General features: G+C 36.0%; 1 protein-coding gene across 3 annotated transcripts; it reads right to left on the bottom strand.

Annotated features, from left to right (window-relative positions):
• Positions 1-27638, bottom strand: LOC103288408 (coiled-coil domain-containing protein 70-like). 3 transcript variants are annotated; one of them, XM_028149081.2, is made up of 2 exons: positions 27566-27638; positions 1-1129 (listed from the first exon to the last, which is right to left on the bottom strand). In XM_028149081.2, exon 2 carries the CDS (start codon positions 943-945, stop codon positions 187-189), a length of 759 nt encoding a protein of 252 aa, XP_028004882.2. In that variant the 5' UTR covers positions 946-1129; positions 27566-27638; the 3' UTR covers positions 1-186. The 3 variants fall into 3 exon arrangements, with proteins under 3 accessions (XP_028004882.2, XP_028004881.2, XP_008142306.2); XM_028149080.2 differs by lacking the exon at positions 27566-27638 and adding an exon at positions 1513-1627; XM_008144084.3 differs by lacking the exon at positions 27566-27638 and adding an exon at positions 1362-1475.
• Between the last annotated feature and the right edge of the window lie 227 nt (positions 27639-27865).

The raw sequence follows: 27865 nt of genomic DNA, 5'->3' as shown, positions 1-27865 counted from the left end.
TTTTTTTTCTTTTAATTTTAAGAACTTTATTTCGTTTCTAAGATCAGGTACAGAGCAATGTACATTTCCAGGCTTTTGACTCAACCCCAATAATAGTCTATCACCTTCAAAAGTTTGAATTTGTTTTCTGGAATGCCCATGGTTTTCATGGCTCGCTGGTTATAACACGTCTCCTGCTCTATGTCCTTACTGGGCATCGCCCCAGCCAGCATGGTTGCTCTCTTGCCCCTGAAGAATCCTGTTCCACAGCTCCAGCACCCTCGTCTCTTCCAGAAGGGCTCTTTCCTCCTCTTGCAGGGCATTGCTTTCTTCTCGGAGGGCCTTGTTCTCCTCGCGAAGGGCCAGCTCCACCTTCCACAGAGCCTGCTCCTCCATCTCCAGCGCATTCCCTTCCTTCCTCAGGGCCAGCTCCTCCAGCCGGATGGCTCGCTCCTGATGCTGCAGGCCCTTGATGTTCTCCTGCAGGGACCTGATTTCTTCTTGGAGAGCTTTCGCCTCGTTCCGGAAGGCGACCTCCTGTTCCCAGAGCGCCTTGGTCTGAGCTCTCAGGGCTTTGTTCTGCTGCCGGTAAGACTTCGTTTCTGTGCTCAAGACGTTGATTTTCTCCCACGGTGTCTTTGGGGTCCTGAAAACCACGGTGTTCACCATCCAGAGGTCCTGGTTCACCTGTCTCAGGGTCTGATTCTTCTCCCGGACCGACTGGTTCTCCATCCGGAAGCCTTTGTTCTCTCTCCGGAGGGCTTTGTTCTCTGCCCAGAGGCACATGTTTTCTCTTCTGAGAGCGTTGTTCTCGTTCCGGGACGCCTTATTGTCTCTCCGGAGGTCTTTTTTCACCCTCTGAGATTCCCGTCTGAGCTTATTTTGATCTTGGATGCAAGAGAAAAACGTAGAGAACATGCGCAAGAGCTTTCCTCTATTAATCTGCTTGGGTTCCGAAACCACCATGGTCTCTTTAGTGTTTTATCTGAGCAAACTGTACGAACTCCAAGTGTACTGGGTACAAGCTAAGGTGAACTAATGATATCTGCCACAAAAAAGGTCCTGAATTTGTTGAGAATTTGTTCATATACAATTGGCTGCTGTTTCGAATTGCGCAAGTAGTACTGCTAAACAAGGTTAGTTAGGCCCACTGCAGGAGAAAACGGGATAACATGAAGAAAAGTCAATAAATGAACTCTTAGGTTGATAAAACAAACTAAGTTTAGCTAAATTTCAACACATAATGTGACACATTAATAATTCTAGATTACAGACTGAATATTGTTCATGGTTAATACACTCAATTGCTTTTGGTGCCAAACTAAACTATTACCAAACTATTAATAGTCCACTAATATAATCATTACTTATAATTAACTTACCTGTATTGATGTGGAAAAATACCAGGCACTTAAAAAAACCTGTCTGGCTTGGTAAGAACCAGAAAACACTTTCTAATGAGGTTATATACACTGTAGTTTCTTCTCCCCATATTTACTTAGACATTTATTAGTGCCAGCCATCCCTACTTACATTTCTGTGGCCTCTGAATTCCTTGCATGCTTGATTCCTTTTTTTGTGCCAGAAAACAGCCAAGGCAACATTCTATGACATCTATAGTGAAGTCACATAGTGCGGACACCAAGGAGGGCCATACAGGGTGCTTGCCTGTTTTTTTTAGTATGTGTTTTAGGGAAGAAAAAAAAAGTAATTTAATTTAATTTTTGGTTGTTGTTGAAACCCTGCCTTTTTGTTTGTTTGTCTGCATCCATTTTCTCTAACTACTGCTATGTGTGACCTGTTTCTAAGGCTTTAATGCTTTCTTTGGTCCCTCAGAAGGTATTTCCTTTGAAAGTCCTTTTAGTAGTTAAATAATTCCCTTCAGAGGCCATTATTGCCAAGAAAACCCCTCCCAAACAATACATTGCTATTTGTTATGTGAGGAGTTATTATGATGAGGAATATATGTCAGACACTGGAAATGTGGACAAGAAAGTAAATGGAGATTTTGAAATATTATTTCCTTCATGTTTTACATTCTGGCTACTTTGTGATCACTGGAGACTCTTTTAAAAAATATTTGATGCTTTTCTCTATTATTAAATGAATATGTATTTAGTCATTGCTTGCATATAAATTATTAAATTTTATTTGAAACGCTGATTTTTGCTATAAGCTAAATAATTTCTAATTATTGTATCCTAGAAATTGACAAGTGGTAGTAAACATTGTACAGTCAAAGCTGAAAATATTTTAAATGACTTTAAGATTACTGCTGAATAATCAATGTTAGGTAAATTTGTATGTAAAGGAAATAGCACTGGCAATTTTTAATTTCAGTAATCTTATTTAAGATAAATTTTATAGTCTTCAACATATATCTACTGCTAGAATATAAAACAAAAGAATATTTATTTTTATAATTTTTAAGTGTAAACTTTTGGTGAGTTATTAAGTTATTTCATAATATATAGATGTCACAATGTTTTAATTATTTATACTTATCAATTTATCATTGACTTAAGGTATAAATTTTGAAATTTGAATATATGATAACATATATAAGCCCAAACCACTCACACCTGAATAAAGATTAGGCAATTTATTCATGAAATCAGCTTTTTCTAAGCAGCTGTTTTACATTATATTTACTTAACAATTTTGAAACATGTATTTTTCTCACACATTCATAAATCTTTATTAAACTTAGTAAAAATACTACAAATCTTTGTGACATGAAAGCTAATATAAAACTAAGAAGATCCATGTAAAACTGTTTGATTACTTTGTTTTTATCCTGATGTAAGTGAAATATCTATTTGATCATCATCATTTATAATTGTATTGAGAAAGCTTTTCATGTGAATATGCACCACCTTTTCCTTTTCTTATTTTAGATGTTGAAAGTATTACAGATGTCCCCTTTCTCCCCCACTGAGCTCTTCCCCCCCGCCCCCCCCCCCCCTCCACGCCCCAGGCCTTCACTTCACTATTTCTGTGTCATGGGTTATGCATAGATGCATATAAATTCTTTGGTTAGTCTCTTCCATCCTCATTCCCCCCTTCTTTATACTAGTGTTTCTGTTGTTTTGATACTGCTACCATGGCAGCTAAAATTTCAGAAAGAGTTCCAAAAGACAAAGAACTCTGGGCATTCTGTATTGGAATACTGTAATTCTTGAGGTTTAAGGGCTAACTAAGAAGAAAAAGAAAATTTGTTGCCATTGATCTATTGAATCCATAATTTAAACCTTTCCCTCAAAGAAACTATGGGCCCACATGGCTTCATTAGAGAATTGTTTTAAATATTCAAGAAATAAATAATGTTAATATTTCCATGACTTATTTCAGATGGTAGGGAAAATAAATGAATTTATTTTGAAACCACATCACCATAGAAACCTCACAAGAAAGGGAAACTCTATTGTAAAGTGTTTCTTAAACACAGGTGCAAAAATCCTAAACAAAAAATTAGCTCAATGAGTTCAGCAATGCACAAAATAAATAATATATAGTCTCAAAACTGTATTTAATCATGAATGCAAGATTGAGTTAACATTGAAAAATCATTGAGTTAACATTGAGTTAAAATTAAGGTAATTTACTTTCATAAATAGAACAAAGGAGAAAAATATCATCTCTTGCCATGAGAAGAGTAATTTCAGTAGATTCAGAGAATGCATTTGATAGCACAAAAAGCATTCGCTAAAACAAAAATCACTTTCATGATTAAAAACCAAAACTAAATCAACAATATCATTACCACAAATTTCCCCTTAGTGCACTAGGAACAGAAAAGAACTTCTTTAATTCAATTATGAGTATTAAAAAAAAAAACAAACAAACACACCTGCAAAAAAATATCAGATGATGAAATACTAATAGTTCACAAATATATAAGAATGTCCACTATCGTCACTTACATTCTTCACTGTCCTAGACTTTCTTACTGCTGCAAGCAAAGACGTAAAATATGTAAGGATTGGGGGCAAAATAAGGCTCTCACTATTTGCAAATAACATTGCAAATATTTGTAATACAATATTATTATGATAATAAGATAGTAAAACTATAGTAAACTATTAAAACAAGATTTAGCAAGCTTATTGGATATCAGATCAATCTAAAATCAGCTTTATTTACATATATTCAACTAACAAACAATTGAAAAATAAATTTTATAAATATTTATTATTTATGTTGGTGGCAAAAGCAAAACACCTAGAAAAAAATCTATGCAAGACCTCTATACAGAAAAGTATAAGCATTACTGAGAGGGATTATAGAGATATAAATAACAGGGAGAATAGAACTTGTTTAAGATTGGAAAATGTGATATTGGAAATATGTTAAAATTTATCAAAGTGGATTTATATGTTCAGTGGGTTTCCTGGAAAAATAATCCCAGCAATTTGTGTAGGCCTTCATGTGTAAATTGAAAAGCTGATTCTAATATTACTAGTGAAATGCCAGGAATAGTTTTGACAATCTTGAAAAGATCAACTCTTTTTTTTTTTTTTTTTTTTTTTACTTTAACCACAGGACCGCCATATTTGATTTTATTTAGTAACACTGAGCAAGTTTTAACTCAAATACGTGCGATGCTTGATAAATTATATCATTTACATCTCTCTTAACTGCACCAGAAATAAGTACCTTAAAAACAAAAGAAAATCAACTTTTTAATTATCTATAGCCAATCAAACTGTAGTGTTAACTTAAGGATAAATATGTAAACCAATGGATCAGAACAGGAAGTTCAGAACAAATACACATATTCATGAACATTTGCTCCTTGGAACAAAACTGATGAATCTCACAAATAATAAAGAAAAATGAAATAAGCAATACGTGTGACACTATTTCATTTCAATAAAATACAAAATCAAGTAATGATATATACTCTTATAAACCTGAGTAGAGATCACTTTGGAGAGGTAGAGATGTGCTGATGATGGGATGGTGATTGTGCCCAATTTTTAGTTCTAGGTGGGAATTCCTTAAGTTTGTTCATTTTTTGATAATTCATAGAGCCACCCACATAATTTGTACATTTTTACGCATGCATGATTTACTAAAAAAAAATGTAAAAAGACAACAGGTGGAAGTGTTATTGTGTGAATTGACATACCTTTGTGTGTGTGTGTGTTTTTTTTTTAAATCCTCACCTGAAGATATTTTTCCATTGATTTTTAGAGAGAATGAAAGAGAGAGGGAGAAGGAGAGAGAAATATCGATGTGAGAGAAACACATTGATTGGTTGCCTCCTGCATGTGCCCCAATCAGGGCCCAGGCTGGGGAGCAGCCTGCAACCTAGATTGCCTAGGTATGTGTCCTTGACCAGAATAGAACCCTGGACCTTTTGGTCCGCAGGTCGATGTTCTGTCCACTGAGCCAAACTGGCTAGGGCTCTTTTATTTTTATAGTAGTCTGCCACTTAAGAACAGTCCTGTCTTGAGCAAGGTAACTTTTTTCCATCTCCATTTCATGAACAGTATAATGAGGAATACCTGATCTTTCTTATGATGTAAAATACATGTAAATAACTTAGAAGTTTGTCTGGCACATAAGTGTGAATCACTATCACCACCATCATCATCACCACTTTTTTTTTTTTTTAATTTGCTTATAGTGAAAACAATTTGTAGAATATCTTTACTTCTGTGTCAAATGCTACTGGCATTATTGCTCCAGGATTATAAAATTTACTGTTTCAAGATTTTCATTATTGACAAATACATTATTTCAGATCTTTTCAAGTAAATCATAATTTTTTAAAATATATTTTTATTGATTTCAGAGAGGAAGGGAGAGGGGCAGAGAGATAGAAACATCAATGATGAAAGAGAATCATTGGTTGGCTGCCTCCTGCATGCCCCCTACTGGGGATTGAGCCCGCAACTCCTGGCATGTGCCCTTGACTGGAATCGAACTTGGGACCCTTTGGTCCATAGGCTGACGCTCTATCCACTGAGCAAAACCAGCTAGGGCTAAATCATAAATTTTAAGACTGTCTCTCCTTTGGTGTCATTTAAACAAATAAAGTTGAAGAGAGGCAAAAAAAAAAAAAAAAAAACCTCTTTGGCTATTTATTAATTAGTAATATTAGAAGGTGCAGATTCAATTAAAAGAAAATAAATGTCATGTTTAATAACAATATAACTCTAGAGAGGAAAGTTTTCAAGTTTTCTAAATTTTTTATAAATATTCATTTATCAATTTGGAAATTAATCATCTGGTTTCAGGCTTTTAATTTATTTTAATGTGTTGACTATTATTATGTTCATACAGTAATGTAATAATAGTGTTCATATAATTGCAGATTGTCCTGTAGAGAGAATATAGTAAAGATTCAAAATCATGGCCTTAGGAAATTTCCTATAACTGGTCAGGAAACCCAGCACTATTTTATAGCTAACATAATTTGTTTTCTGTGCTTTTTTCATTGAAGGCTTTGCACATATCGATTGAATAAAAATATTTTATGAATGGGTAAAAAATGTGGTCTTTACAAAATCATCATTCTAGAATTACAATGTCTTGACATTTGAACTAGTGCAGTCTGGCCCTGGCCTGGCCAATTTTCAGTTTTATGACCTTAACATCTCATCTGAGAGGGAACTGCTGCTGCTCTACAGGTCAGCCTAAGTGACTCTTATCTAACGTAAAATCAGGCCTTCTGAAGATGAGCAGCCTCAGGAATATCAGTACCAGAGACATTTGGGGAGAGGATGGAGAAGTTGTAAAAGATGAAATAGTTCTTACATTTTAAATACGTTCCAAAAGTTATTGGAGTTCTAGAGATTAGGGAAAATAGCACAAGGAAAATAAGACAAGTAGGAATCAAGCATGATGAATGTAGTATTATTAAGATGTTTTGAGGAACCAAGTAGCATTATTATTGTCTGAATTGTGCCCCCTCCAAAAACTTATATTGTGTAGTGCCAACCCCCAGTATTTCAGAATGTGAATGGAATGCATTTGGAGATAAGGTTTATAAATAGGTGATTCAATTCACATGAGGTCATTAGTGTGGGTCCTAATGCAGTATGACTGGTGTCCTTAAAGGTGAGGAGATTTGGACACAGATAGGTACAGAGAGAAGACCTTCTGAAGTCAGAGGGAAAAGATCACCATCTCCAAGCCTCAGAAGATATGAATCCTACTGACACCCTGATCCTGAACTTCTGCCCTCTAGAACTTTGAGAAAATACAGGTGTCCCCCAAAATATGTATATACACTTTGAAAATGATCAATTTCAGTGGGTTAAATCTGAAAAGAAAGAAGCATCAATTGAGCTATCTGCTGTTCAAGTGTGTATACATTTTGGGGGGACACCCTGTTTGTTTCCAATGCTTAAGCCACCTAGTCTCTGGTACATTTTTTTTTTTTTATGGCAGTCCTAGCAAACTAATAAAAGCATTATTCTTCTCTGCTTAAGTAATAAAAAATTCACCTGTGAATTTAGATTTCATGGAAGAAATCAACCATCAATAGGTTGATGTTCACACTCCTACATTACCATTTTGCACAACCTTATAATTTCTATTTTCCCTTTGAGTCCCTGATTTCCGACACCCGGTTCTATATTTAGTTTGTTCTCTGGCTAGCATTAGTACTCCATGGTGTGTATTTTTTTAAAATATATTTTTATTGATTTCAGAGAGGAAGGGAGAGGGAGAGATAGAAACATCAATGATGTGAGAGAATCATTGATTGGCTGCCTCCTGCATGCCCCCTACTGGGGATCGAGCCCGCAACCCGGGCATGTACCCTTGACCGGAATCACACCCAGGACTCTTCAGTCCACAGGCCTACGCTGCTTTATCCACTGAGCCAAACCGGCTAGGGCGTGTGTGAGTATTTTTGATCATGCACCACAGTGGCTGTTTCTTTGCTGCCTCTTATGGAACTGTTATACTTAACGTTTCTTTCATATATGAAGGAACCAACTTGAGGTCCTAGAAAACTCGTGTTTCCTTCTTAACTGGGAATATTAAAAAGATTTGGGGCCGTTGATCTAGCCCTGCACATTCAGGCTTGGCGCTAACAATTTAAAACTAGAACTCCCCTAGTTCTGTGAAGTACACACAGAATTCAGCTGCCACATGATTTAAAAACAGCAAATATTTTGTAAATCAGTTTATAAAGGAACTTTCAAGATGTAAAGTGCTTCTTCTGCCAAAACGTGAACATTTGTTTCATCTATGCTTACTTAGGAAAAGCTGAAGGTGTGAAGTAAGCAATGAAATCAGGCATGCTGAAGACATGTGTGCCAGCTAAAGGTATGGTTGTTATCTTGCAGGATCACAGGTCATCAGTCCTTGCAGAGAGTAGCCTGAGGTCTTGGTGCCTTTAGCTTACTAACCCCGCAAAGCCGACCTCAAAGTTTCAGACCTCAATGATGAAGCTGTCCTGGCTGTTAAGACTCAGGTAGTCTTACAGAATACTGCAGCACTGCAGTGGTGTCTGGGGAGCTTTTTCTGAGGTCCCCGCAACTTTGCCACGCCTAGAGGCCTCCGCCACTTCTTCTGAACATCTTTCCTAAGGTGTTATCTTGGCTCAAGTCCCTGCAGTCACCACAGAACCAGTTTGCACACCGTGCCTAGATTTCAGAATAAAAAGCCAAATGTTCAACTATGAAAATATTACCTGCAATTTTATTTTATTTTTTGTTAATCCTCACTGAGGATATTTTTCCATTGCTTTTTGAGAGAGTGGAAGGGAGGAGGAGAAACAGAGAGAAACATCAATGCGAGAGAAGCACATTGACCGGTTGACTCCCACTCGTGTCCTGACCAGGGCCGGGATTGAACCTGCAACCTAGGTGCATGCCCTTGTCTGGAATCAAACCTGGGACACTTCAGTTCCCAGGCCAACAATCTATCCACTGAGCAAAACAGGCTAGGGCAGTATCTCCCAGTTTTAAAATACCTTGCCTACAAACTAAAATCCAAGGCCCAATGTGTACATCCAGTACATGGGTAACCTTAATTGCTTCCTTAAATTACTTTCTTGTTTTATGTTTTAGAATATCTAAAGAGTATAAGTTACGCTCTTTGAAATTAACTGCTCAAAACTTCAAATGCCCTAGGGAGGGACAGGAGTTTGTAAAACAAACTTTACAGAGATCATTTAATAGTACTTTCTGTGGGTAAGAAGAGTAGAGATTATCCATACCTTTTTGAGATGAATCACTCTAACCTACCCAAAGCAAAATGAGTAAAGTGATATAGAGAGGTCAGAAAGTACAGTCATTGAGAAGCTTCTAATGGAAGTGAAAAAGCATTTCCCTTTCTCTCTCACAAGAAGTAGCAAGTGAATAGAGACCTACCATGGGAATATCTCTTGATGGAAGGACATGAAGAACAGGTATGAGAGCCTCCAGTTCTGTAAGAGTTCAGGTTTAAAGATAAGTAATGCTACCCTAAGAAGCTTAAGGAAATGGCTAGAAAAGCAAGGAACTTGGAAATAAGACTTAAAGTTGCCAGACCAGGCAACAACAGCCTTTCATTTTCTTATATCTGTTTGAAAAGTTCAACATTTAAAACAAAAACAAGACAAAACATGGAGATCAATTATGATATGTTCCAACTTAAATATCACTTTCAAGCCTAAAATTCCATTTATTACCTTTTAAAAAATAATAATCAAAACCAAAAACACCTGCATAATTTTAACTTACATTCAAAGAACATTTCCTAAAGTTACAAAAACAAAATGCAATCACCATAGTGGTTTGTTTGAGTGGAGCGACTAATTACTTTATAGAAAATTACCTTTCTTCCTTAAAACAGCATGAGGCTGCCAAATCTACTCCTGTTGTAGTGAGGAGCCTCATGCTTTTTGGCTTCTGGGCTCCATCTGGGTTTGTCTGCATCTGCTTTCATCCTCCTCAAACTCCCCTTAAAAGGAGCACAATCTGCAATTCATGTCAGGGCACCCAGCCAGATTAGAAGCTGCCAAAAAGCAACATCAGGTTTTGTGAGAAACATTAAGTTACTTAAGCCTTCTCTCTAGCACAGCAATGATGTTGCATGAAAGGTTATGCAGTTTGAGTCTCTATTTCCACCCTGCTGGGCAAAGATGATTTGGAAGTGAAAATGTGAGGTTCTGATGTGATTTGCACATTTCATGGTGACCTAACCTTTTCAACTGCATTCTCATTGTGTTTGGTTATCATGTTAGTGATTTTTTTTTTTTTTTTTGTAGTTGTCACGCTACAGCATGGAGAGTGGAATGTGAATAATGTCACATATTACATTTTTAAAGTGTTATGCGGTTCTCCTCATATCTTCAGTCATTCAGTACATTCAGTATACTTTGTAGCAAAAGTGATATGTGTGTTTTCACTTTGGCTATTTTCTTCCCAAGAAATTATTGTGGCCTGATTCATGAAAAAGACATTTAAATTTCAAAAATGTAAACAATAAGAAACTTCAATGGCCAGGAATTGAATGAGATATTTGACTCATTTTTTCAGTATTAACTTTTCTCATCAATAATTGTAATAATAGTATATCTTTATAGGTTTACTTTGAGATGTAAACAAATTATTATATGAAAAAAATTTTAAAGATTATTACTAGAGGTGAATGAAATTAACTGCAATTATTATATTAATGCATATTTTGAATTCCAAGTAAAATTTAGGTGTTGTTATAACATTGGCAGAAATATTTTAAATCTTTATAATATTTTGTGGTTTGAAAATCTGCTTTCACATACATCAATTCATTTGATTCTTATGGAAACTTCATAAAGATAATAATATAAAATTAGAATATTAAATATAAATATCTACTTATTTATAATAGTTAAAAGCAAAATATTTTTATGACTTATTCAGAGTCATGTAGGAGTGGACTACTCAACCTTTTCTAGGTTGTTTGGCTGATCTAATAATTAAATTGACATAAAACAGATTAACAGGAGAGAAAAACAAATTTGATTTTATATTTACAGGAGCCTCCTGAAAAAAACTTGAGACAAAGAAGTGACCAAAGCAGACAAATGGTATACTTTTAAGACAAAAAAACAAGACAAAACAATAAATTTTGAAGACTAGATAACACATATAAGCCTAACCAATGGGCGCGAGACAGTGGAGTGGGGAGGGGAGGCCAGAGGGAGGTCAATGGGGACAAAAAAGAAGTCATATTTACTACTATTTGTAATACTTTAAACAATAAGATAAAATTTAAAAACAAAGAAGTTTGGGATTAGGGCAATAAACTAGTGAGGAAATAACAAGATTTGTCTATCCAATCTTTTTGTCCCTAATTCCTTATTTCTAGTGATAAGAGTCCCTTTATCTTCCTGATACAGGGAAGGTACCTTTCACATGGGAGATTCATTTTCTGTTTTCAGGGGGACAAAGAAGGGACACAGTGTTTTGTGTTCTTTTTTTTTTTTTCTTTACTTTCATCATTTTATTTTTTAAATAAATTTATTCTTTAATGAAATTACATAGGTTTCAAGTGTACAACACTATAATATATCATCTCTACATTTCATTGTGTGTTTACCACCCAGAGTTGAATTTCCTTCTGTCACCATATATTGGATCCTCTTTGCCCTTCAATACCCAACCATCACCATTCCCTTCTGGTAACCACCATACTGTTGTCTATGTCTATGAGTTTTTGTTTATTTGTTTGTCTTGGCTATTCCTTTTGTTATGGAATAATCAAACTTCCCCATCACTTGTGGGAGCAAGGTAGCAGTTCTTGCAATATATTTAGAAAAATAATTTTCTAAGATTCACATGAGAGGATGTGATGTGGAAAAAGGCTTTATTTGTATGAAGTTACATTTCTCAGCTTTCACAGCACTCTGCCCCTTAAGCCAGTCCTGGAAAAGGTATAGCTAGTGGTCCAATAGAGCCAAAAGCAAGACCAGTGCATCCAAGCTAATTAAAGTACATTCGTCTATAGAGGTCTCCCGCATGGCTGTGAGTCATGTGGGTGCAGGGGAATGCAGCCCCCTAAAACCGGAGTCCTAAGAGGGCCCTACACATGTGGAGAGAGAGAAAAAAAAAAAAAAAAAAAAGAGCACATGCTTTGTGGAATCCCTTGTCACGTCCCGCGTGTTTCAGAGATCCCGTTCAGGTCCGGTTTCTGGAGAAGGCCGCAATCAAAATGAAAAGAGACTGGGAAAGAATTAATTTGGGAAAATGAGGTGGGGGGGCAGGCAGGAGTCCACCTCTAGGGGGAGGACTGCCACAGCTCTGGCCTTGCCATCCCTTTTATTGGGGTTCTGAGATACATCCATATCCTTTAGGCAGGAAATTCCAACAATAGACAATCAGCAAACATTTACATATGATTAACAGGTGAGAGTTGCTTTAACTACCAATGTCTCAACTAAACAATGAGTGACTAGCTCTGACCATTCAGAGCGATTTAAGGTTGACCAAAGCGTTCCGGATTCCCTTTTCACATTTAAGTTCCAATGTCTCAACTAAACTATGAGTGAATGGCTCTGACCATTCAGAGTGATTAAAGTTGACCAACCTTCCGGATTCCCTTTTCACATTTAACTACAAAGTGTCCATGTTCGGTTTCCGGCCATGCTTCTTTGTTTAGAAGTTTAGATGTTCGAGTTTTGTGCACTTGCAGTGGCCACTCCCATCCTGGCCACAGACTGTTTACAGGTGTGATTGATGGGAACACCTCTTCCCACAGCACTCAGGCATCACTGGCCGGGCATCTAAATTCCCTTTGCTCCGTCCATTCCCCCGTCAGTCAGGGGGGAACAGATTTGGAGAATGTTAAATGCAGCTTTTTGACAAAGCTGTATAAATGCCATGCCTATATCTAGTCTTCCCTTTCCTTCTTTCCTGTTATATAATAACTAGGTTATTACAATGGCATAAATTTGTTGTTTTCAGTTTTATACCCACATCTGAGTGATATCATATGGTTGTTGACTTTTTACATTTGACATTTTGCTTAGCATAATATTCGCAAGATTCATCTGTGTTGTTGCAAATGCTGATATTTCATCTTTCCTTATGGCTGAGTAGTATTCCATTCTATATTCACGGTGGCCAAAACATGGAAACAATTAAAGTGTCCTTCAATTGATGATTGGATAAAGAAGATGTGGTACTTATACTGAGTGTTCTTATTATACAGGCTGTTTTTTTTTTTTTTTTTTAGTATTTTTATTGATTTCAGAGAGGACGAAAGAGGGAGAGAGAGAGATAGAAACATCAATGATGAGAGATAATCATTGATTGGCTGCCTCCTGCACGCCCCCCCACCGGGGATCGAACCCGCAACCCAGGCATGTGCCCTTGACCAGAATCGAACCTGCAGTCCACATGCCGATGCTCTATCCACCGAGCCAAACCAACTAGGGCATACAGGCTGTTTAAAAGTAACTTTAATTCAAAATAATTAATATGACAAAATGGCATAATTTGGTGTGGCATGTTCTGCTTCCATTGAGTCACTTGGTTACTATGAAAAGGCAGAACTTGAGGATTTTGGATACAAATCTGTGACTGTTCTATGCTGTGTATCTTCACAGATCAAAGGGATATGAGAATCTTAGAATTATTGGGGAAATTTTTTCTCCCTATACTGAGTGAAGCATGCTTTTTCCTGCTTGGCTCAAAGGTATAATTAGTTGATAACTCCAAAAATAATTATATGTTTGTGTGTACGCATGATTTTAAAGATGCCCCAGGAAAGAGGGACTGATACAGAGTTTGAGATGGAATAAAATCAGAGGATAGATATGCCAACAAGCTGTAAAACAAGTGGCTTAGAGAAAATAAATAAACAAATAAGCACAATAATAATACAAAAGACGATTTTATCCATGAGTTTAAATAATAAATTAATACTAGAGAAATATTAATGAGGAGGTTGGTTTAGAAGCTTTATCATTCAGGATATCTTTTAGGTCCTTAGTTATTTAAGTGTGAATGTGTCTGTTTCCTTTTTCTTTACACACACTCACACAGTATTCATGCCTCATTTGCTTACCTTTTAAAGAAATTTCCTGAATAATTACAGGGAGTATCACTATGGAAAACTTTAATAATTTATTCAACTTTATTTAAAATACGTTATCAAGAAAGAGATCATAACCTATTTCTAACAAGTCAAATGATCAATATTAATGTATCTCATTATTTTATTAGCCATAGACAACACGTGTATACCTCACAGGATTAGAATATCTGAGGTTACAGAATGGGTCTCTCAAAGTCTCACTCAAAAGGCAGAAGAAACATAAAGGATTTTGAGATAAAATATTACAGAGACTTCTCCATATTGTTTCTAAATCATTTCTATCCCACAAATTCATATGATGAAAGAGGCAGAAACATAGGTTTATTATTCTATCTTGTCCAGGTCCCTTGTCGCCACTGATATTTCCTAATGGGCAACTGCACCAATTGTTTCTGCATTCTGCTTTTAAAGAATGGGATTTTCATATTTACATTTCAATGAAGCTGCAGCCTAAAAGCAAGATGCACAAAATGACTATTATTCTAAAGCAATTGTTAGGGTAATTTAAATAATAAAGGAAATTAATTATGTAAATGTCCAGCTATTCTCACCATTTAGCCTTGATGAGTTCCAGCAGAGAACTGGAAAAGTTGTGCATCTTTTCTTCTTTCCTTCAATACCTTCTGAGAATAATATTCACGTGCTCTAAACTGCTCAATAAAAATGACACACTTTTAAAAATAAGTATGCTGGCACACATACTGTATAGAAAGGAGCCTAACATACTTACAAAAACAGCATTGATATTTAGGGTTGAAGGAATGAAGGTATAATTTTAACAATAGTAGAATAGTTTATATCACGTAGTAAAACTAAGAAAGTGCCTTTTTATAGCACCTTCCATAGCTGGAAGGGAATTTAGAGATAATTGAATCCTACATCTTCACTTTAGGTAGACATGCTGATGTGGAGAATAGACTAAGCTTCACGCCTAAGGCCATATCACTGGTTAGCAACAGAGCCAAGATATTTGACAGGGAGACCAGAGTCCTTTTTTGTATGTAATAGCTGACTTTATACTGAGTGATAAAATTGTTTTATTTCTTCTTAAATAGTGAAAATTCTAGGAGCTTTTATTTTGTGATTTAAGGAGAAATTTTTTTCTGATTCCTGATTTTACATGAGCCTAAAGAAGAAAATCCTTCCCTGATTTGCCTAGACCAGTGATGGCGAACCTATGACACGCGTGTCAGCACTGACACGTGTAGCCATTTCTGATGACATGCGGCCGCTGAGGCGGCCGCATGCCGAGGATGAAACATTTGCTGCTCCTGAGGATGAAACATTTGTGAAATAATGTTTTTTCCTCAAAGTGACACACTACCCGAGTTATGATCAGTTTTTTGGCGAAGTTTGACACACCAAGCTCAAAAGGCTGCCCATCACTGGCCTAGACAATCCATGAATACATTTCTCTATGTACTCTATGGCCCTTAAGTCACAAAGTACTTGCTTGTGATTGTAAGATTCCTGTAAAAATCCTTAGCTATGATGTATACATTCTTGAATTTGTCTGAGGGGGAGTAGAGAAGATACAGAGGTAGTACTTTTGAGCAGACCTTCACTTGAGAATGACAGCTAGAGGAGATAAGTGAAGAGGAGAATGGGAGGCAGTTTATTTTTCTTTATGAGATGAGAAAACCTATTTCAGGAGCTCATATTCATTTAACAAACATTCACTGAACTTAGATCAAAAGCACATATGATATTTTTAAAGTAAATCAGAAGTGATCCCTGCATTTAACTTATGAGCAATGAGTTGAGGGTATCAGGTAAAACATGAAGCACACGGTGAACTGAGAGCACTCTGAATAAACACTTAAAGAAAACATGGGACATGATTAGTGCTGAGCAGATATTCTCAGGCACTAAATTGGGAGGCAATAAACCCTGCAATAATGCTTATAGGATAATATAAGGAAAAGGGGTATTTGTGGTAGGGATTGAATAAATTGGTAGGAATTTAACTAATATAATTTGACAGAATGAGCATGAAGGAAGCAGTACAAAGAAAATCAGGAAGGCAGAAAAAATAGTGGGCCCTTCAATAAGGAAGATTAAATATACTTCTGAAATGGTCTGTTCCTTTACATTGATAATAAACTTATGTAAGGAATTTAAGTATGTCAACCTGTCAACCATTACCTGAGATGAATAATAATTTGTCCCAGATACTTTTGTCTGTTTGTTTTCATTTTCTCTGTAAATTGCCTTCATTTCAGAATTGTACTCTCTTGATAAAATAGACCTAACTACATAATAATGGTCTTTTATATGTACACTAGAGGCCTGGTGCACGAAATTCGTGCATGGGGTCGGGGGTGGTCCCGCAGCCCAGCCTGCACCCTCTCCAATTTGGGACCCCTCGGGGGATGTCCAACTACCAGTTTAGGCCCAATCCCACAGAGATCAGGCCTAAACCAACAGCCGGACATTCCTCTCACAATCTGGGACTGCGGGCTCCTAACCGCTCACCTGCCTGCTGGCCTGATCCCCCTAACTGCTCTCCCTTGCTGGCCTGATCCCCCTAACTGCTCTCCCCTGCTGGCCTGATCATCCCTAAGCACCTCTGCCTCAGCCTGCCACCATGGCTTTGTCCGGAAGGACGTCCAAAAGGTCATCTGGAAGATGTCTGGTCTAATTAGCATAATACCCTTTTATTAGTATAAATGGTTTTTGTTTTCCTTTGTCATGTGTCTTGTTCTTATCATATGTATGTTACTGATATTTGCATTATTTATATACCTGATACCATTATAATTAGCTAGTTATTAATAATAGGAAAGGAGAAAAAGGAGGCCAGACATTATAGCCATACCCTTTGGGCAGCTTCACCAGGAAGCTGCAACTTCACACTCCCCAGGAACACTGGCCCATTCCCTGCAGATCACTGGGGGAAGGAGTCCAACAAAGAGAAGGTAGATGCATGCCCAAGGAAGTTGGAGTGACATAGGAAAGGTACTTGCCTGTCAGTCAAACTTTGGAACAGGGACAACTGGGCTGAATGGGCCTGGCTACTGCAAGCCTGTGAAAATTTGGGAACACATAATCTTCTAAACCAGTGGTTCTCAACCTTTCTAACGCTGCGACCCTTTAATACAGTTCCTCATGTTGTGGTGACCCCCAACCATAAAATTATTTTCTTTGCTACTTCATAACTGTAATTTTGCTACTGTTATGAATTGTAATGTAAATAGCTGTGTTTTCCGATGGCCTTAGGCTGCTGTTTTTTGGTAAAATAGTATTGACTTTCTTTACTTATAAGTCTGCTATCATTCAGTAGGCTGTCATAAAGCAAACATGGAAATTTACAGGTCATGCTTAGTCCCTAAAGATGTTTGTAGAAGTGGGGGTCCTCATTCCCACCTGTTGCTCGTGGGAGTGGAACAAAGTTCATATCAATAAACTCTCTGAATGCAATAGCTGTGTTTTCTGATGGTCTTAGGCTGCTGTAGAGCCTAAGACCATCGGAAAACACAGATATTTACATTACGATTCATAACAGTAGCAAAATTACAGTTATGAAGTAGCAACGAAAATAATTTTATGGTTGGGGGTCACCACAACATGAGGAACTATATTAAAGGGTCGCAGCATTAGAAAGGTTGAGAACCACTGTAATTCTCTCTCGTGGGGCTCTCTCATTCATGCTTCCTTGCATTTGCCCATCTTTCCTCCATAGCCCTGAGGCCCTGCAGACTCCACATGCAGTGGAGTGATGGACTACAGTGGGGAACACATGTAAGCTAGCCTGATGCTGGATTGGACACTGCTCCAATATGGCAGGGAAACTTTGGACACTGGCTCATTTTAGTCCTATTTAAACCATAACTACAGTTCTTTGATAGGGGACTGAAGAAGAGGGGGCCTTGGAAACTCAGGTTTATAATTCCATAGTAATAAAAATCACTTGTTCTCCCAGAAAATTATTTTTCTTGGGATATCACAAGAATTCCACTCCCACGAGCAACAGGTGGGAATGAGGACCCCCACTTCTACAAACATCTTTAGGGACTAAGCATGACCTGTAAATTTCCATGTTTGCTTTATGACAGCCTACTGAATGATAGCAGACTTATAAGTAAAGAAAATCAATGCTATTTTACCAAAAAACAGAGTGCCTCAAATAGAACAACAGTTTTGAAAAATTGAAAGAAAAAAAAAATCAAAGCCCCACCCTAACAAACAATAGATTTTGCTGTTTCTGCCAAATATTGCTCTGTCTCTGAGCCCCATTTCAGAAAAGGGGTGGAAAGTAATTAACAAAATATAATTTTTTTACAAAGTTCATATCAATAAACTCTCTGAATGCAATTTAAATGCTTGGAAGTTGATTTAAATTATTAATATAGTTTAAAAAAAGTCTTGAATCCAAGTCATATGTGACCATATCATTTGACAATGAAATTGTTGACAAAGACTTTGTTTTATTCAAACAACTGTACAATATTTTTGTAGTGACTAAATGGTGTTTCTTGAGTATTTTAAGAGAGTTGTGTTTTTGTTTATTTTGCATTGAAGTGTCCCTTTCATAAAATAAATCTTCACATGCCCTACTTACACCTGCCTATCCTATATAATAAAAGCGTAGTATGCAAATTGTCCTCTTGACCAGGAGTTGTCTGGGAGTTCGACCAGGGGTCGGGACCCGCCAGGGGGAGGGAGGGAGGCCCTGGCGGCAAGCGGCCTGGGGAAGGGAGTGAGTACCCGGCCTCTACCCTTATAAATGTATACAAATTACCTGTTGCATATAGATATAGGTATAGGTGTAGGTGATATATCAAGTGATATAGGTGTAGGTATAGATAGCCTGACCAACTACAGGAAATTTCCTGAGGCCATGATTTAGAATCTTTACTATATCTGCTTTACCAGACAATCTGCAATTATTTGAACAATGTTATTACATTACTATATGAGCATGGCAATAAACATATTAAGTAAGTAAAAAGCCTGAAACTAGATAATTCATCTCCAAATTGATAAACAGATATTTATAAAAAATTTAGAAAGCTTGAGAACTTTCCTTTCTTAAATGTTGTTGCTATTAAACATGACATTTGTTTTCCTTTCATTGAGTCTGCATCTTCTAAATATTACTAATTAATAAACAACCAAGGAGTTACTTTCTTTGCCTCTCTTCTACTTAATTTGTTTAAATGACACAAAGGCAAGACTGCCTTAAAATTTATGATTTATCTGAAAAGGTCTGAAAAAATGTATTTGCCAATAATGAAAATTTGAAACCATAAGTGCTGTGAAGCAATGTACTAGAGCAGCAATGCCAGTGACATTTGAAGAAGATGTAAAGATGAGCTATAAATTCTTTTTAATCAGTGTTCTGTTCTGATTCAAAGGAAGTGAGTTATCTTCTCCTTCATTTAAACACAAAACAAAGTTTAAGGGATTTTATAGGTATATTTATTTCCCAGCAAATCTCCAGAAGTCCTCCAGCATAACTTAATAAATTTCCTAGGACATAGTAGCAACAAACAGAAGGTTAGCAGGGACCAGGACTCTAACAAATATGGCCACCAAAATCCATGGCTCTTTAAAAGAGATCTAGCATATAAAAATAGCGTTTAGAATATGCTTCTACCATGGACATCTGAGAGCTACAAGGAGTAGCCACTGTGAGCTGAGTACGAGGTGCTGCTACCATGATGGGAATAAAAATTTAGTGATTATGCATTTGGCCACCACAAGGAATCATTATTAAGAGCCACAATGCGGAAAAAGCGCTGTGCACATGGGCTACCCCTGGGATCAGAGACTTCAATTTGCATATTGCTTAGAGAGCACTGCAGCTCTGGCAATAAGGAAAGAATAATTCCTGAAAGAAATGGCCCACATTGTTTTATTTTAATTTCTATGACTCTCAAGTTTATTATTATTTTTACTTTATTTTATTCTATTTACAGATAATAAAAACTATTCTGAGAAAAGCAAGAGCAAAACAAAACAAAACACCCCTCCCCCCCAAAAAAACCCTTTTTCTTCAGAAACTTGATGTTTTGGAGTCTTATATACTTTCCCAGTGTTAAAACAATTGAGCCAGAGACCTTGAGGGTGGAATTCTTGATGGACCACATTGTCCAATAAAACAAGATTTCCCAAATTCTGATGCATTGATAGGAATATTTTCAAGCTTTTATGCAATAAAATTATAGGTATCAGAGGGTTTTTTGTTTAAATGTTTGTTTTAATTACATGGAAAATACATTCTTTATCATTACAATCTATTCTAGGGAAGACTTTTCCTTTTGATTATAAAGGAATAACTTATAGCAGACTAATCCTTCCACTAAGAACAGCTGTAGAGGTTAGATAAAATTAGTTTTTACAAAAAGCTGCTTGAAAGTATTACAGAACAAACAAAACCACCAGAATTAAGGAAATCTGAGTTTTAATTTCCCTATTAAGAGAATCACACTAATAGTGAATACTTTATAGAAGGTGATGATGATGATGACGATGATAGCTGATATTTATACAATGCATACTATATGTCAGGTATTGGAAGATGTGCATTTCTTTCTTTTTTGACAGTACCATGTCATCACTGTTATTGTAACCTCTATTTTACAAATGAAAACATATCTAATAAGTGTCAGATTCTGGATGTGAAAATAATTTTCTCTGGCTCCAGGGATTTTGAGTTCAATCACTCTTCCATGGAGCCTATCTGAATATCAGAAGTAAAACGGATCTGGGTCCCAGAATCTCCACAACCAGCCTGTGCCACCTGATGTCCGTGGCTCCTGCTGTTCCCTCTGTCCCTTTCCCACCATCCCACCTCAAACGCTCTTTACCCATTGGTGTTCAAGGTCTTTGACTTTTCATTTGAGTTTCTATGTAAATATCACCTTCTTAAAAGGTTCTTTCCTGGCCTCACAGTCTAAATAGCACTTTTATTGATTCTCCTTCCTTACCTTGCTTTCTTTGTTTACATGACACCAGCCATTACTCATTTTAATTTTTATTATTTAAAAACATGTAAGTGAACATGAAATATATGATGTGACTCATGCACACACTGTAAGCTCTCTAGGTCAGGGGTGCTTCCCCACCTAAAACAGTTCCTGATTTATAGAATGTATTCACAATATTTGTTTGTCATATTAAACTAATAGTACCTATTGTCAGAAATCCAGAAATAGCAAAATTAAAACCACCAGATCAGTATAATAGATTTTAGTAAGAGTTTATTGTGCATATAAGAACAGTTTGCAAACTGGAAGCTTTCAAATTCAAAACTGATATGAGGCTCAGAGGCATGACATTCATTACAGGATGGCTTATAAAGTGAAAACGAGGAAACTGTTTAACCTTTGCAGTGACTGGTTATTACATTGGGGATTTCCAGATGGCAGTGGATTGGTTAAAAGTGATTATCTTATCCCATTTTTAGGAAGATAATCTAAGTTAAGTTTCACTTATTATGTTCGTTAAATAAGCTACATTTAGTTTTGCTATGTGGATTAAATGTTTTTGTCTGCTCAGAGAATTTTCAAGTCTGGTCTCTATTTTGTATGCAATTTTAACACTACTTTTATTATTTAAGTTATTACAAGTTGCATTAGTGATATATAAAACATAGAATAAATTACTGGAAACGCTATAAAGTATAACGGCTGTATTAGTTAAGGTTCTCCAGAGAACACAACCAATAGAAAATATATATCCATGAGGAGATTTATTATAGGGATTTGATCATGTGATTATGACCACCAAGAAATCTCATGATTGGCTACCTTCACACTGGAAAACGAGGAAAGCCTGTGGTGTAATTCGATAGAAGTCCCAAGGCCCAACAACCAGAAGAGCCTATGGCTAAAGGCAGGAGAAGATGCATATCCCACCTCAAACACAGAGAACAAATTCTCCCTTCCTCTGCTTTTTTTGTTTGTTTGTTTGTTCTATTAGGGCACTTAAGGAATGGGTTGGATGATGCTCCCTGCTTTGGTGAGGGTGATCTTTACTGAACCAAATGCTAAACCAGACCTAGCTGGTTTGGCTCAGTGGGTAGAGCATCAGCCTGCAGACCAAAGGGTCCGGGGTTCAATTTCGGTAAAGGGCACCTAACTTGGTTGCAGACTCCTACCCGCATGGACCCTGGTCCGGGCTTTTGTAGGAGGCAACCAATCACATCCATGTTTCTCTCTGTCTTTCCCTCTCTCTTCCACTCTCCCTAAAAACCAGTGGAAAAATTTTCTCAGGTGAGGTTTAACAACAACAACAAAATGCTAATCCAAATGCTAAACTTTTCCAGGAACACTCTCACACACGCTAGATAATGTTTTACTAGGTCTCTGTTCATCTTCTTCGTGAGGGTGACACATAAAATTACCATCACAATATTAATAAACCATAAATAGTGTGAAAAATATCATAATTCAATTTCTAAAAATGAGTAGAGGAATCTTAAATGTTAAAATAGTCTCAATGTTTGAGGGTTATAAGTTGTTTAATTGTTTCTTTTTTCCTTATTTATTTGATCCCAAATAAAATAGCTAAGTGATTATCATTCTTGTCACTCATATCCTTTGATTATTGCTAATACTCTTAATTTAGAAAGAGGAAACTGAAGTTTTAAGTAACTAAGTTATTACGTATGCTTTAAACAATTTAACCAAACTTAAACTTATGCCCATGTTATGAATCTGAAAATTTATTCAATTTTGGAAAGTGCTCTTAAAATAGTACTTTCATTTAATAAATAAGACATCTAAATATTCCATGATAAAGGACATAGTAAGCTTACTTAGAATTTTTCAGTTTTCTGTCTATTGTGTTTTATTCTATTAGATATACCAAACATATTGCGTCAATGTAGCATTTTCTCTCTCCTGTGGCTACAAAACAGTTTGTCTTTAAAGGGGGTGGAAAACTGGGATCAAGTCACAAAGGCATTTTACCTGTCACAGACTCGGAGCAACCACAGAGAGCAAAACTGATGGCGCTGTGCATCTGTGCATTCAACATTTCATGGCTCAAGCTGCTAGACTCTTTTCTGCATGACCAACTGACTAATTGCTGTGCTTGGCCTTTTCCATTCTCTTCAATTAATGCAATGCACACTTGCACATAGCAACAGAGTCATCCGTACAGAACAGAATCTGGGCCAGAATTAGGCTCTAAATCCCAGAAGCACCTGTTACAAATATAAAGCGCCCAGATGGTCCAGTCTATGAGGGGAAGTGTCAAGCATTGACTTATCTGTCTTTCTTAGTGTTAGTTTAAGGTCAAAAATATGATCTGTTGGAAGTAAGGTGCCACATAATAACCCTAAAAATACCTAGGATTAGTATAGAAACTTCCTGATTTGTTTATCTCAATCTTTATTGCCCAGTGGAGCTCATTGTTATCATTTTCTAAGCAGGCAAATGGCTTTATTCTATGATTACATGGCAGGCTTCAGTATAATTAGATAGGTTTATTTAAACACAGCTGTAAATCATAAAAAGCTGAAATATTTGATGATTGTAAATTCAGTAGTTTGTATATTCAAACTTTAGTCTTCAATCAATTTCATTGTTTTGATTTTGTTTGGGATTCTAGAAAATGCAAAATATTACCTTAGCTTAGCTCAGGTTTTTTATTTTTATTGTTTTTATTTCTTTATAGCATACAACAAAAATAATACATTATTATATTTATAGGTTTCAAGTGAATCTTATTGATACATAGTGTTTATGTTCTTCCTTTTTTCTTTCATTGACATAATACATAAATTGCACTTTTGTCACCTTCATAATCCTTAGCAACAACAATTTAGTGATCTAGCTATTTTGTAAAAAATGTAAATATGATACATGTAATTTTTGCTCCTCATTCTCAAATTCTACGTGGTTTATCATAAACTTCCCTTGGAATTAATATTTCATGCAATTTATCTATAAGCAAGAGGAAACATTATTTTCTGAAAACAACCACTTATTTGTTTGTTAAAAACTGAGTGGTTTTGCCCTAGCTGGTTTGGCTCAGTGGATAGAGCGTCAGCCCACGGACTAAAGGGTCCCGGGTTCGATTCCCGTCAAGGGCACATATCAGGGTTGTGGGTGTGATCCCCAGTAGGGGGCATGCAGGAGGCAGCCAAACAATGATTCTCTCTCATCATTGATGTTTCCATTTCCCTCTCCCTCTCCTTTCCTCTCTGAAATCAATAAAAATATAGGTGAGTAAGAGATCAACCAAAGGAATTGTATGCATGCATATGAGCATAACCAATGGACACAGAGTGGGGAGGAGGAGGAGGGCATGTTCTGGGGGTTGGGGAGGGCTGGGGAGAGGTCAATGGGGGAAAAGGAGACTTATGTAATACTTTTAACAATAAAGACTTAAAAAATATATATTAAAAAAACACTGAGTGGTTTTCAAATATTGCAACCAATAGGATAAGGGATTTGGGTTTTTTTGTTTTCCTGCTCATGCCAAAGCTCTAAGGAATTGTTCTACCAAAGCAATCACAGTGGCTGCCTCTCATTTCAGACTTGTAGTGGACACAACACATACATTACATTCTACAACTTTTATTCAAGGTCACGATTGCCAATTGACATAATTTATTTTCCCCTTTGATTTATTTTTTCTTAAAAAGGGATATATCTTAAAACAGTAAGATCTGGATATTTCTTCACTTTCTTACCAAGTTTAAGTGATATTAGTTACCACACAATATTCATGTTCCAAACAGATTTCCTTTATTATCATTTAGAAATGTTACATATTTTGCTGAGGTATATTATAATTTTAAGCATGTCAATTAGAATATCTGTGAGTACTGAATTGTTTACATTAGTAGTTTTTTTCACTTTATAAAACCATCATATAAGAGCTCAAAAGGTTAAAAACTAGTTGACTTAAAACGTGTAAAATGCATACATGTGTACATATAACTCAAATATATGTATAATTCTATATATTCTTTTTAAAATCTATATATTCTTATAGGAAAGTAAAGTAATTGTACTGAGAACATAGTATTCTTGAAAAGACATTGATATAAGATGTTCTGATTTCTAACTAACTTTTGTTTAGCCACAATCTCATTTTAGAAATTGATTATGAAATAAGCAATACACTTAAATATTTTAAGTTATACACATTCACAATAAACCTATATCTTGATTACAGCAAAAATTACAGAGCTTTTATATTGAAAGGTCATACTAACATTTCCACTCAAGTAAAATCAAGGGTGAATTTTCATTTTGGTCTGAAGGATAATGTGCAAATTTAACTTATGAGATGGACATACCTGCTCACCTCACTTTAAAATAACAGAGATGGAAATATTCTCTTTGTAATATTGCTTGGTACTTGTCATAATTTAAAATTGAAAAGAAGAATTTTGACCTTACAAATTAACACCTACCAAATAAATAAAGTAACAGCCTAGAAATAGCAGCTGATATTTTTTTTTATCCTCAAATATCTACTGGAAATATCTGCACGAGCTACACAGAATGTGTTAAAGTTTGTTTGAAGAAATCAAGGAGGCCAAATTTTGGAAGGAATTGCAGACCAAAATGAGTGAGAAGTGGGGGGAATGCATAGGGCTACAAAGGTGAGTGAGGCATTTAATGCATGTATCTGTTCCTGAAAGCATGGTTGAAAAGCTAAGCATAATTTTAAATAGCTTTGTTTTGAGGACAAAATGTACTATGAACTTAATCCCATCTTTGCAGGGAGTTAAGACTAATTTTGACTCATCTCAAATCCTCAATGGATTAAAGTGATGTGTCATTGCTAGTGCTTTTAGCCTAGTGGTCTTCTAGCCTTCAGTGAAATCCCTTCTGGAGAAAGGTAAAATCTCTCAGACCTGCAAATTATCTCTAACATTTTCACAATATATAGTGTCAGTATAAAAACTAATGAGACATTTGATAAGACTATATGATTAAAAACAAGAGAAACATGTAGTAGAAAGATAGAGGGAAGTCAGATGATGTCAGTGTTATTCACAACATTTAAAAAAAATATTATGCCTAATATGACTAAAGAAATAAAAGGTAATATTGAAAATTTGGGCAGAAAACCAGTAGCTATTGAAAAACTAAACTAGCATACCTAATATATCAGTTTGTAAAGGGATTAGATAACCCTGAATGTATGTTCTCACACTGGGATCTGCAGTCAGTCCTCACTATTCACAAATTTCATATTTGCGATTTCACCTACTTGGCACAATTTATTTTAACACCAAAATCATTGCTCATGGTGCTTTCGCAGTCATTCAGGGATATATGTGTGTGCAGAACAGTGAAGACTGAATTACTCATGCACACAGCCCAGCTGAGATCAAGCAAGACAGCACTCTCCTTTCTTATATCAGCTCTCATATAGTAAGCAAATGCCCTTTTGTGATCTATTTAATGCCACATTTCTTGCATGGCTGTGCTTTCTACTGATAATTTCACTGTTTAAAATGGCTCCAAACATAGTTCATAATGGCTGTGTAGTGTTCCTAAATGCAAGAAGGCTGTGATTTGCCATATGGGAAAAAATGTATGTTGGGTAGGCTTCATCAGGCATGAGTTGTGGTGCTGTTAGTCATGACTTTAATGTTAATCAATCAAAAATGTATACTAAATAAGTTATTTTTAAGCAGAGACATGCATAAAACAAGGTTATTGATTAATTGATGAAAATATTTCCAGGTAGCTAGCCCTGTATTTCCCTAGGACAAATGTTTCAGTATTTGCTAATTTAGTGTCCACAGAAACCTTACATAGGCCATAACTACTCTGAGTAATATAACTGACTTTATTATGGAAGAAAATTACTAATACGAACATGGACAAAAAGCTATAGTGTACATGAAGTAATTTAGGATACATAGGAAACATTAATCATATATAAAATTTGAAATCTCCATAAGAGAGAAATAATAATGATCCAAGAAGTGATGACTCAGAATTTTATCAAACATATGACAGATAGCCAGCCACAGACAAAAAAAAAAAAAAAATCAGAAAACTCTGAAACTAAGCAAAATGAACATAAATATAAGATGTGTAGGCTACTAGAATACAATTATTAAAATCCAAGAAGATATATTTAAACCATTCAGAATTAAAAAAAAAAAGATTAACTTCAAAAAACAGCAATATGATTTTCAGCCATTTATTTCAAAAAAGGAAAAAACAAAAACAATGGAGACAGGAAGCAATGACAAATCATGTTAAAGTACTGAGTGAATGTTAGATAGAGAATGGAGCTACAAATGCTGGATGAAAGGAGTCACAGCATCACATACATTTGAAGTAATGCCAGAGATAAATTTCCAAAATGAGAGATTGCAAAACAAGATAAATGACTAAGGATAAATAATTAACATTAGTTATCTATTCCTGAACAATAACTTACTCCAATATCATTGGCTTTAAACAATAATCATTGATGATCTCACAGTTTTTCTGGGTTGAGAAAGTGGCCATAGATAGTTTAGCTGGGTGTTTCTTGATCAAATTCTAACCAGTGGTTACAGTTAAGTTGTTGTTGTGGGCTAAGTTCATCAATGGCTTTACAGAGGCTAGAGAAGTCACTTACTCACATGGTTTTCTGCAGAATAACTCAATTCTTCACCAAGTGAAGCTTATGTAGGTGGCTTGACTCCTCACAAAATGGCAGTCAATATCCCCAAAACTGAACAATCCAAATGAGAGAAAATAAAGAGGAATCCCATAATGTCTTTTATGACCTAGTCTCAAAGTTCCACATCCTCAAAATCACTGTATTCTGCTTGTTTGAAGTGGTTGACTAAGTCCAGCCAACCTTAAAGGAGTAGAGGCTAAAGAAAGAATCTTTGGACACTTTTGAAACCACAACATGTTTAAAATAGAATAGAATAGAA

The sequence above is a fragment of the Eptesicus fuscus genome, chromosome 8, assembly GCF_027574615.1.
Source record: "Eptesicus fuscus isolate TK198812 chromosome 8, DD_ASM_mEF_20220401, whole genome shotgun sequence".
Taxonomy (NCBI): Eukaryota; Metazoa; Chordata; class Mammalia; order Chiroptera; family Vespertilionidae; genus Eptesicus; species Eptesicus fuscus.
This window is presented reverse-complemented; position numbering and strand designations above follow the sequence as displayed.

What these genes read in the sequence shown, in the direction of transcription:
- LOC103288408 (XM_028149081.2), bottom strand. Translation starts at nt 945, where the DNA reads ATGGTGGTTTCGGAACCCAAGCAGATTAATAGAGGAAAGCTCTTGCGC.